The sequence below is a fragment of the Channa argus genome, chromosome 12, assembly GCF_033026475.1.
Source record: "Channa argus isolate prfri chromosome 12, Channa argus male v1.0, whole genome shotgun sequence".
Taxonomy (NCBI): domain Eukaryota; kingdom Metazoa; phylum Chordata; class Actinopteri; order Anabantiformes; family Channidae; genus Channa; species Channa argus.
The window spans coordinates 22,100,808-22,112,500 of record NC_090208.1 but is presented as its reverse complement, the minus strand read 5'-3'; the positions used below and the strand labels follow the sequence as shown (position 1 = coordinate 22,112,500).

Genomic DNA, 11,693 nt, shown 5'->3' with positions numbered 1-11,693 from the left:
GTTTTTCTCCACACTGTGGTTTGTGTCTCAGGGGCTTCATTTTATTTCATATATGCCCTTGATTGGATTACCATCTTTTTTTCCATCAACCAGTCTCTGCCTCTCTAGATCAACCCCCCCTCTTTCTATTTCTTCATCCCAAGCACCAATTTCAGTTGACTGAAGGCGGTTGAGTCCATGCAGCACGGCAGGGGTATTAATGAATTCCAGCAGACTGCTAAATGAGGACTTATTAAAGTGCTGCTGCCTCGTAGTTTGACATTTCAGAGCTTCTGGTGGAGTTTTAAATTGTTGCCTCTGCAAATGTCACTCATCAACTCTCTGCAATGGCCGACCATATGAATAGAAGCTATTGTTGGCGTCAGCTATAGATTGCGAGGTGTGAAGTTGTCTGGCTTTAAAAGATGGGTTTTCTGTGTGTGTGTGCTTGTTTGTGTGTCTTTGTGGGCATGTATACCACCTTCCAACATGGCTAACTGTGTATTTTTGTGTTTCCATCTTTCCAGCTACGTCAGACGGGACCCGCCAAGGCCTTGATAGCATGAGAGGAGGAGTGTGTGCCACGCAAGGCATGAAGGTGGTCCTGAAAGTGGGACAGAGTAAGTCCTCTGACCATTCCTTCTTTCTTTATTGTCTCCCACGCCCACATGTGAGCTTCTCCCATATGTACAACAACTCCACATATGGACTCTTCCCTTTCTCACATCGGGAGTCGTGCATCATACACAATCGCTTGCTTAACACACAGTACGACTAACTCACACTGGCTCCAGTCTGCTGAACCTTCCATAATCTCCCACCTGTACAGTACACAGTGGCACACATTCATTACAGCACCTTATCTGACATACAGCCTCATCCACTTTTAAGCATCTCTCTTATCTCCCTCTTTGTAACCCACATATACTAAACGTGCACGTGCACATACACATGAAGCACTCCTCTGAGCGTGTGTGTTCTTGCTGAGCATATTAGGGCTCGTTAAGTGGTGAGAACAGCAGAGAAGTGTGGGATCAGTCAGCTCTAATGAGCCCTGTTGACTCCCTTCTCACTCTGCCTTTTAACTACTCCTGACTCATGCTGGACACACACACACACACACACACACACACACACAGAGTTGAGAATCCACACAACTGAAACTCACACAAGTCCTTGGGCAGTATATACATTACAGGCAAAGAGGGACCTGAGCACATAACGTGACCACAGACATGCAACCTGGCATATTGACAGTCACGTACACACCAGAACACACACACTTCACCCAGCCAGCAGATCTGCTAGCGTACCAAAACGACTGCTTTCAGCATTAAAGTACACAGTCAGTGATTTTTAATGACTTGTAGCTGCGCACACTTCTAATTTGTTTGGAAAATGTTCAAAGGTAATGGCCCTAACATGCAGGCTTAACGAAGAATTTGCTGAAAAAAGGCCCATTTAAGCATTTTCATGGACCTACACATTCCCACACATAATAGGCCCCTGTCCTTCACACGACCCCACTCACTCACTCATACACAAACATCCAAACACACACTTGCCTATTTCTATTTCCTTAGCCTATTTGGTGTTATCAGACCTTCTGTGTATTGTAGGTGCTCCTCAGCAAAGAGCCAAGTGGTGCTGCTGTGGCTCTATCTGCCCATAACATCAGCATAGTCAGCTCAATTCAATAGACGTACCGCTGCACACACACTCACAGTTTTTTCCCTTGTTTCTTTCACCATACAGGCAATGGAAACGCTACCTTTTTCATACACACACGCAAAAGTTTTTCACAACTCTATGAAGTTCTAAGATGCACATACGTCATCTTTCTCTCTGTCCCTGATTCATTGGGTCTTTTTTCTCTTTTGTCCTTCCTTCACTGGTTTTTCATTAAAGCAACATGGCTCGTTTCCTTTTCAAATTCCCTTTTTCCCTGTCCTCATCACCTCCCGTTCAGTTTTCTTACTGGCCATCTCTCCTCTCAGCTCTCGCTCCATGTTATTTTCTCTCTTTTCCGCTGTCTTTCTGTCTTATCTGCTTTGTGGCTGAAAGGTCACGTCTGTGTTGTTTGTCGTCTAAATAACCGACGTGCCGCCTCATGGTGATCTCCGATGAGATATGGCACTCAGCTCCACTCTTAGAAACACGCACACACTCACACAGGAAACAGATGCTTGCAGACTTGCCCCACACACATATATTGACCTGTCGTCTCTCATTTTATTCTTTATCTATCTTGCTTGCTCTCTGTCTCTGTCACACACACACACACACACACACACACACACACACACACACACACACACACACACACACACACACACACACACACACACACACACACACACACACACACACATACAGGCTGAACCTCCCTCCACTAGCCCCTGCTGACCACACAGCAGTTTCTATTGATCCAGACAGCACCGCCCCTAACTTCTGTTTGCTGGGCTCTCATGAGGGAGCCACCAGCCAATAGCCTTACACTTCTGTAAATGTCAGTATATATATGTAGGTTGACAGCTGTGCACACACATACACAAAGATTTTGTTCATGCAGTAGGTGTGATGCAGTGTGTGTTTTTTGTGGGTTTACAGGGCAGTTTCATCCATAAGCACCTTACAGTTCTATTTTGCACGCCCCTGCAATGACCAGTAGCAGACCTTCTTTTAAGAATGTTGCCGCAGGGCTAAACAGTCATATCTCAACATAAAACAAACTACTGTCAGACAGATGCCTCAGAAGCAAATGATATTAGTGTTTTTCAACAGAGAAGTGCCAGTACAGTGAGTGTGTGTGTGTGTGTGTGTGTGTGTGCATGCGCGTGCTTGCATGTGTCACATAAACGCACTTTAATGCCATCACCATTACTGAGGGCTTGCTAGACAGATGGCCTGATTTAGCGACTACAGATTACAAGCCGTTATGGCCTTGTGTAAATTCACTCCGGCCAAAACAGTAAATGGCCTCTCTTTAGTTTCCTATTCAAACAAATGGACGAGGGCTAATACATGGCACATCGAAGCCCAATCAATATGTGCTCTCCTATAATGGGAATGGAAAGGAGGGAAGCCTTTATTAAAGCTCTTCTGTCTCTGTTTCCCTTTCTGGCTGCCTCTCTATTTGCTAATGTCACTTATTGGTTCCAGTTCTGAGAGCCTTGGCTGTTATAGAAGCACGAGGCTGTCACAGTATTTCTGCCATTCTGCTCATATTCCATCCTTACTTTTCCTCCGCAGGCCCATATGGACTGCCTCCGAAGAAGGAGCCAGCAGGGCGCACCACCAACCGAAACCCAGGTAAGCAGGGGACCAAATGGAAATAATCCACAGTGGATGCATCCACAAAATGGATGGAGGGACTAAGCAGAGAGTGGTAGATTTAAAAAAAATAAATAATAGCAGTGGGGAGAGGGAGGGAGGCGACAGATGGAGAATGTGCAGCGGTGACATCTGTGGATCTCTCTATTTAATTCCATATCTTTCACTCTCTCTCCTTTTCTCTCCTGCTCTCCATCCTTCTACTCCTCATCTCTGCTAAGCTAAGTGCTGCAGGCGGGGAATGGATGGCTAATAGCTACCTTGGGAGAAGGACAAGAAAAAGAGGGAGGAAGAAAGAGGCGAGAAGAGGAGAAAGGGAGAGAGGGCAGCAGGAAAGAGGGCTAGACCGGCGGCGACATTTCAGAGAGTTATTATTGTCATTAGTTTGGGCGGCCTGGATTCTGTGGTTCCATCATGAGGGAGAAAGGGAGAGATTTTGAAATAGAGAGAGATGTGAATTACAGAAAGATGAGCAGAGAGGAATGAAGAGACAGGGGAGCAATAGAATAGAGTGGGTAGAAGGGAGAGGCACATAAGGAGGAGAAGGAAAAGAATAATTGAAAAGGAGGAATGGGGAATACAACAAGCGGATGGAAATGGAGAAAGGCTCCATTCATGCAGTCATACTGTGCAGGAGAAAGACCATGAACACATCCCTGTTGTGTTTGTTTCTCTTTCTCTTACTATTTTTTTATTTTTTTTGGTGATGAATTTGTGTACTATACCAAATGTGCGAATAGGTGCATTCACGCATTTTCCAATCACTTCTCCGTACCTCGCATACAGTAGGTGAGACGTGTACGTGTGAAGTAAGCAACAATAGTATGCATTGTTTTACGAGAAGGAGACAAATAACTCTGGACACACTATAAAACTAATTTACATCTCACACATAATGAGGAATTTTACACGTTTTTGACTCTCAGGCAGGGACATATTAGCACACATGTAACCACATATCTGAAATAATTGTTTTGACACAGCAGTTACGCTCGAATTTCTAATCCTCATGTGAATGCACTTCAAATCATCTCAGCTAATAACTGTGAGTGTTACTGGTTATTCACAGATTCTCTTTTGTTTGTTTGTCTCATCTGATACTCTCCAGGGACGTAAACAAACACAAAACATTGTTGGGAAATGGAATATGAACACATAATACACTCTCTGAGTAGCATCTTCATTTTAGTTTTTTTTTTCCCAATGGCACCCAGTTCAATGCAAATCATCCCTCTTCGTCATAACTCAGTCAAACCAAAGCACACAGACATCAAGCACAGCATCATATATATCTGTTGAGGATAAATGCTCCATAAATCCATTTGGAAATTTAGGAAAATTACCCTCATTAAAGAAAAACTCTTCCGTAGTCCACATTGTGCTGCAATAATTTTATTGTAGGTTCATTATTCTGACATTTGGTGTCTTTATGCTTCCTTTTAATCAGTTTTCACCAGACAGTGACTGTTGTTGTACAGGTGTGATTTAACTGCATGATCTGGTATTGAAGCCGGCCAACAACTCAACCGTACTAAAACGATAATTGATTTCGCAAAAGGAAACAGAAAATACAACAGTCTGATAGATCTTTAGATATGGATTACAAATTAATGTGTAGATGCAAATGCAGCTTTGTATTACACCGGCCCATGTTTATCACAGTGGTATGGTCTAATTTTCAGCTCGTTTTTCAAGTGTTAATGGCACAGTTGGTATGTTTCCTATTTTTAAAAACACGTGAAGCAGCCAGAAATGCTGTAACAAAGACGGAACAAACTCCATTTTCTGCTGTATTCATGTCATGTTGCCACTCTATGAACAACAGAGTTCTGAGGACTTTACGCAATCGCAAAGTTCCATATACAAGTCCAGACAGGCTGCACGTTAGGGCCCTTCCATGTCACCATAGCAGTTAATAAAACAACACCAGTACACATGGAGAGGAAGAGACAAATGAATTCACGAGTAGAGAAAAAAAGCCATCTTATGTGGGAAGCAGCAATGACATGTCAGTCTGAATCAGAGTCAGTGTTGCTAATTATGTAACCTTGTCACATCGTCTAGAATGTGTTTATGTAAAGGTTGTTGGTGGAAACATGCACTGATTCACACCCCCATCTTAATTTCAGAAAGTTGCACTGAAAAATGGAAACATCCCTAGCCTTGTAAAGCTACTGCAACTTCCTGAAATGTGAATCATATTGCAGAAAAAGAAGGATAACGATATGTTGTCACCTTGACCGGTTCTTTCATTTCTGACCTGTTGGTCATCTCTCTTCAAGGCAAAATTCACTAATGAAATAAGAAAAAAAATGGAAAGAAACAGGAAAAGAAGGTGTTAAAGTGTGAACTTGAAAAATAAAAAAGTGGCAGAAAGGACTGAGAAGCAGGAAACGGGGGAGATGAGGAGGCAGAGGAGGAGAGGTGAAGGAAGAGGATATAATAAAGAGAACCGGTGAAAGGTGGCGGTCATAATGGAGATGGAGAATGAGGGATGTTGGGTTAATGGAGGAAGGAAGAAAGGAGGAGGAGAAGGGAGTGTAATCGACATCCGGCATTAGTGCTCTGCTCCCGGTCAGTCCAGCGCGACGGGGAGCCTAGCTGCCTGGGGAGATGAGGTGTGCTCGCATACACGGTTGTGTACGTCCATATCTTAGTGTGCATGTGTCTGTATGTGTGTTTTTTGTTGCTAGGAACTGAGCTCAGAGCAAGGTAGGTCGTTAAAGCTTCAATAACTCAAAGATAGAGAGAACCACGGAGCATGGGAGAGCGAGGAAGCGGAGGACACGCAGTAGAGAGACACAGAGAAAGAGGGGATGTGTGCCAAGAATAATGATAGACCAATCCAAAGGCTCTGTATAGCAGGGACTTGCATTACCAGGCTTAATCAGTTTGCCACACACTTTCACACGGCCTAGTGCCAGAGCCACATAAACACAAAGGCACACAGATACCACACCTACAGACCATCATCCACCTGCTGAGTTCTGACCCGGCCTCCTACAGGGAAGTCTGTGAGCTCAGAGACTGTGAAGATCTAAGGTTTCGGGGAGACGCACCACAGCCAGAGCGAGTGATGGGCTGACAAACAGAACGATAGTCTGACAGACAGTTTGATAAACAGACAGGATAAAGGACAGACTGGCGGCCAGGAAGGGCAACAGGCAGGCGGAGTGTGTGGTCTGGTGGTAAAAGCAGAGCAGGGAGGCTCTCTTCATGTGGCCAGCTGTATTGCTAAGTAAATACAGTTGTTAAGGTTAAAGAAATAGAGTGTGTTACCTTGATACACACTGTGGCCTAGCCAGGCTGTCCACAAAAGGGTATAATGTACAATACGCTCACGCTCACACACTGACTCTCCGGACATTCCTCTGCTCTTTATATGTGCTGCTGTCCACTTCATCACATCAATAAAAAGACCACATATAAGCTTCAGTGAGATTTGCTGCATACTTACTGCATTCCACTGGGTTAGGTCTCTGCAGCCCTCACTAGCAGAGCTAAACCAGCACCATTACTCATGTCATTGTGGTACAGAGCCATAACGATTGGTATGTTTATTTAAAATCTCATGAATACACAAATTGTGAAAGCAAGCTGTGTTATTGCTCTGGTATATTTGGGAAGATTTAATGTTCATTTACACAGCGTATCTGAAAGGAAGGCACTGAGTCGTTTGTGGATATTGAAGCAAGATTATTTTGTGATTTGTTTCAGGCATTGCAGGCAACTCCACCAAGTCTCGAGGACACACAACCGTCGAGAGCGAGGGCGGCGGCGAGAATGGGCCCCTTCAACCTTCTAACATTGCCCTCATCGCTGGCGCCGCGGGAGGTTCCGCCTTTCTCTTGCTGGTGACAGCTGTGATCTGCGTGGTGTGCTACCGACGGCGGCACGCCAAGCACTCAGACACCCACCACCCTCCGCTCTCGCTGTCCTCGCTCACCAGCCCCAAGCGCGGAGGCGGTGGCGGCATCTCCAGCTCCAACAACAATGGTTCTGAGCCAAGTGACATCATCATCCCCCTGCGGACGTCTGACTCAGCCTACTGCCCGCACTACGAGAAAGTGAGCGGGGACTACGGACACCCAGTCTACATCGTCCAGGAGATGCCGCCGCAGAGCCCAGCTAATATCTACTACAAAGTATGAGACGGCCGCTCGCTGCTCCGGTCGACTGGACACACCCACCTCCCTCCACCCATAACCAACCAATTCCCCGCTCTGAATGAAGCCACTGCGAAGCTCGCCATCACAGCTCTGACCCTGAACCCCCCAATACTACCAGTATTGTCCCTTGGACCCCACTCACAGCCCTGTCAGCCCACACCCCCGGCCACAGTTGTGTTTCTAGCTGAATCAACCACCCCACCCCATTGTCACACAACTGGGCCTCCAAGTGTGTGTTAAGGGCAATGTCATAACCATACACAGCCCTTTTTAACGAGGCCCTCACAAATGGGCGAGAGCCTCCGAGTGCCCCCTTCTTGTTAACTCAAATTCTAAATGAGCCCCACCCTTTGCTGAATTAAAGAGTTGTGCCCGTAACGCTGGTGCGTACGTGCAGCACACACTTTTTTTCTAGGAGTATGGACCTGGAGTTGGGATTTGTGATGTTTTAAAAAAAAAAAGAGAGAGAGAAAAGAGAGAAAGAAAAGAACTACACCCCCGAACCCCTTAGTGCTGGAGAACTCTGATCCCCAGAGGCCATACCTGCCTATCCTACCAAGTCACCCCTCAGAGGTCCATCAGCCAACCAGAGACAGGCCCCTGCCACTAACTCACCAATACAATTCTAGTTTGTTTTTGTTTGTTCCTTTTGAGAAATCAGGGGCCTCGGACTCACACAATCAGAAAGCCCAGGCTGCAGTCACATGACCACATGACCTGAGGAGGTCTGACTAATTGGTGACACTCAGAATCTTGTATATTTTAATAATATGTGTGTTTGTGTGTGTGTGTGTATGAGAGAGAGAGAGACTGTGCAAGTGTGCATACGACTTGGATAATATTATGGTGCTGCTGCTCCACATTAGCCTGTGTGTGCAGTTAGCGTGCTTCAGTACAGCCAGTTTGCATATGAGTGGGCATATGCGTGTGTGGGGTTTAGTTTGTGTGTGTGTGTGACTGCGTGTACGCCTGTGTTCTTTAGACTTGTCTTAAATACCAAAACACAAAATAGTGAGCGAATATCAAAAAAGTGAGATTTTTTTATCGCTATCAACACTTATAGATTATATATATGAATATCCAGTAAATAATTTCTAGATGTTTTTTTTCTGTTTTCTATTGTTTATTATTTTTACCCACTCTGTTAAACTACACTATTGTTGCTAGGCTTTTTTTAATCTGCTGTTCTTATTTTTCACAACTTAGGACGACCTTGTTTCCTTTTCCCTTTGCGCTGTATATTAATTTAATCCCTTTTTTAATTTTCCCAGCGAACAGAGGTTGTTTCTCTCCTCTCTTCCCTCTCTCATTCACTCCCTCCTTCCCTTCCTCCTCTTCTCCCTCCCTCCCCTCTAGGGTCTCTGAACTCTGTGTGTATTTTTTATAGCTCCTTGTACTATGCTGTAGTTTTGAAGTTTAGACCTCGTTTGTGGAAGTGTTGAGGTAGAACCATCTATGAAAGTTTTTTTAAGGCTTTTTTGAAACGCAGAAGTGAAAAGAAGTGAGGGGCAGGGGGAGGCAGTGATGGTGGGGAAAGGGGGGCGGGTGGTGAAATGAAAAAGAAGAATAAAGGAAAAAAAGAACAGGGCAAGAGAGAGTGCTGTCTGGGGAGGAGGAATAAAGCGGCGTCTGAATGCAGAACTTTAAAAAAGAGAGAGAGGAAGGGAGGGAGATGAGGAAAGAAAAGACTGAAGGAATTGCACACTAAAGAAGCTGAAGGGAAGGGAGGATGGGAGCGGCAGGAGTGAGAGATGAAGGATCCCAAGGAAGGATGGATGGATGGAGAGAGCAGATGAAAGAGTGGCTGGCAAAGGAGAGAAACCTTTTCTTTAAACAGAGGGTCTGAGCCTCCTGAACAGAGGCGATGGACCAACAGCCAAAATGGATTCTGGAAGAGTTGAACTCTAACCATGGAAAAGAGAGATCTCATCACACACACACACACAAACACACGCACACACACACATTTACTATAGTCTTACTTTATGTTAACATAAGGCAGCACATTTTAAATCTGCTCCTCTTGTCCGGCCACAATTTGTGTTGAAATGCATCTCTGTATCTCACACACACACACACATTTCTCATTTATTATAAAAGCACACACAGCATACAGCTTGCTGCAGACACGCACAAGAGAAATCCTCTGGGCAGTCAGTACACTCTGTTTCTCTGTGTTTAACACACACACCCTCCCACACATCCTAACACAAATTTCACACATTTTAATGACTGTCACAAATGCCTACTGATTGCATTGAATGACATACATTCTCTCTCACTCCTGCTTGCTCTCTCACAAACACATTCACACCCACGCACACAACACGCGCACACACACACACACACACACTTTCACCCACACTCGGCAAAAATGGTGATTGCTTTCATATGACTCTTTATTTCTGCAATTAAGACTAACCCAATGGACATTGGAGGGATGAAAAGAGTGACTGTGTGTGGTGTGTTTTCTCCTCTCTTTCACACACACACACACACTCGCGCGCACACACACACACACACATACACTTGCACAAACACACTAGTGCCCAGCACCTCAACCTTGGAGGGCAATAACACAACGCTGTGTTCAGAGGTGCAATATGTTCACATGTGCATACTAATAAAGCTGTTTTGTGTTGCTGAAACATGTTTATGGCTTATGTGTAAACTGGTTGGCAATGGAGAGCTTAAGCTTTTTTTTTTCCACATACACACATACACACACGAGGCCTCCAGTGATATAGCCATGTTTTCTGTGTGAAGCCAGTGTTTAAATTTGAACCTTTCGACATTTCTCTGCTGTGTTTTGTATCAGTATCTGACATCATATAATGAGATATTGTTCATGCTTAAGTGTCACATTGGTCCGAAATGACTTTGTTCAGCACATGATGATAATGTTCAGATGTTTTTGTTTTTTGTTTTTATACCATGGGTCATTTTTGGATTCTATCAAAACTGATTTCAAAGATGAAATGAGAGGAAAACACCTCAAATTCTTCTTTTTGTACAACTACCAACTTCTGTGTTTTGTTTTTTATGTATGCTGTTAAGTCTGTGTCTATTTAAACATGCTCAAAGTACCTACAACAATCCTCCAAGCCAAATGAAGTGTCTGTTACTCTCTCTCCAACAACGTCTGTGACCCTTTGGAGTTCTTCGATCCAAAATGACAGTATTTCAGTCTGAAATGGTTGCTGCCTTGAGGGGTCAAACAAAACTTCTCAGACTTTACGGCGTTGAATCCAACGAAGAAGCCACTGCCCAGTTTTCAGTCCATTTCGCTCCCTCGCTGCCCCCTGTCAGCAGAATGTCAAGTATCGCTTGGACTCAATTTTTTTTATATATATTGTTTGATTTCCATGTCGATGTTATTTCAGAGTTGTGTCTCTGGCTCTCACTGTTTGTGTTTGACTGATCAACTCAACGTGTTGGCTTTTCTACAAACCACGGACACAACCACTGGTTGTCATGTTGAAAAGAGAAAGAAGAAAGTGCTGTTTTTATGGAATGGGGTAGGGGGAGGGAGGAAAAAAAAGCTACCGCCTAGCTCCCTCACCTCTCTTTTCGTGAAAGTGTGTGTGGGTGTGTGTGTGTACACGTGTGTGAGTGTTTCTTTGTGCCAATAGCCAGCAAGCAGAGGCCGCGGAGCGAGGTGGCTCTCGTAGGTGACGTGTTGAGACTTTGTTTTTGGGACACCTCTGTGTGAGAAGGGTTTTTTTTTGTGTGTCCTCTCCTCCTCTTTCTCTCTTCTCCTTATTCCCTTGTCTCCTCATCACAGTGACCCCTGAATATCCCTTTTCCTTCCCCTTATCTCTTTTGCCCCTTCCCCTCCAACACATCTCTAAAGAGAGGAAAAAACTAGTACATTCCTGGTTTGGAAAAAAAAGTTGAATAAAAAACAAACAAAATGTTTAAGCACCACTCGCTTTGTCCTGTTGTGTGATTCATTATTGTGTGAGGGTCTGCTCGGGTCTTTTGTTCTGCCTGTGTGTGAGTGACTGAGTTCCTGAGGCCTGCTGGTAACCCTACTTTAAATAGAGGGTCTCTCCCCTTATCTCTGGTTTGGGCTTGTCTCAGTAGGGGCTCTTTCACTGCCCCTGCTAATAACATTACGATTCAGACACACGGTCAAACACACACACAGACACACACACACACACACACACACACACACACACACACACACACACACACACACACACACAC

At 44.6% G+C, this 11,693-nt stretch overlaps 1 protein-coding gene across 1 annotated transcript in view; it reads left to right on the top strand.

The window, feature by feature from the left end:
* The window catches only part of efnb3b (ephrin-B3b), a 75,843-nt gene extending 64,435 nt beyond the window's left edge, over nucleotides 1-11,408 (top strand). Inside the window, exons 3-5 of the mRNA XM_067523710.1 lie at nucleotides 507-599; nucleotides 3,232-3,291; nucleotides 7,030-11,408. Coding sequence (XP_067379811.1) covers nucleotides 507-599; nucleotides 3,232-3,291; nucleotides 7,030-7,463 — 587 coding nt within the window. The 3' untranslated portion in view covers nucleotides 7,464-11,408. The remainder of the gene's footprint in view (nucleotides 1-506; nucleotides 600-3,231; nucleotides 3,292-7,029) is intronic.
* Nucleotides 11,409-11,693: the final 285 nt, after the last annotated feature.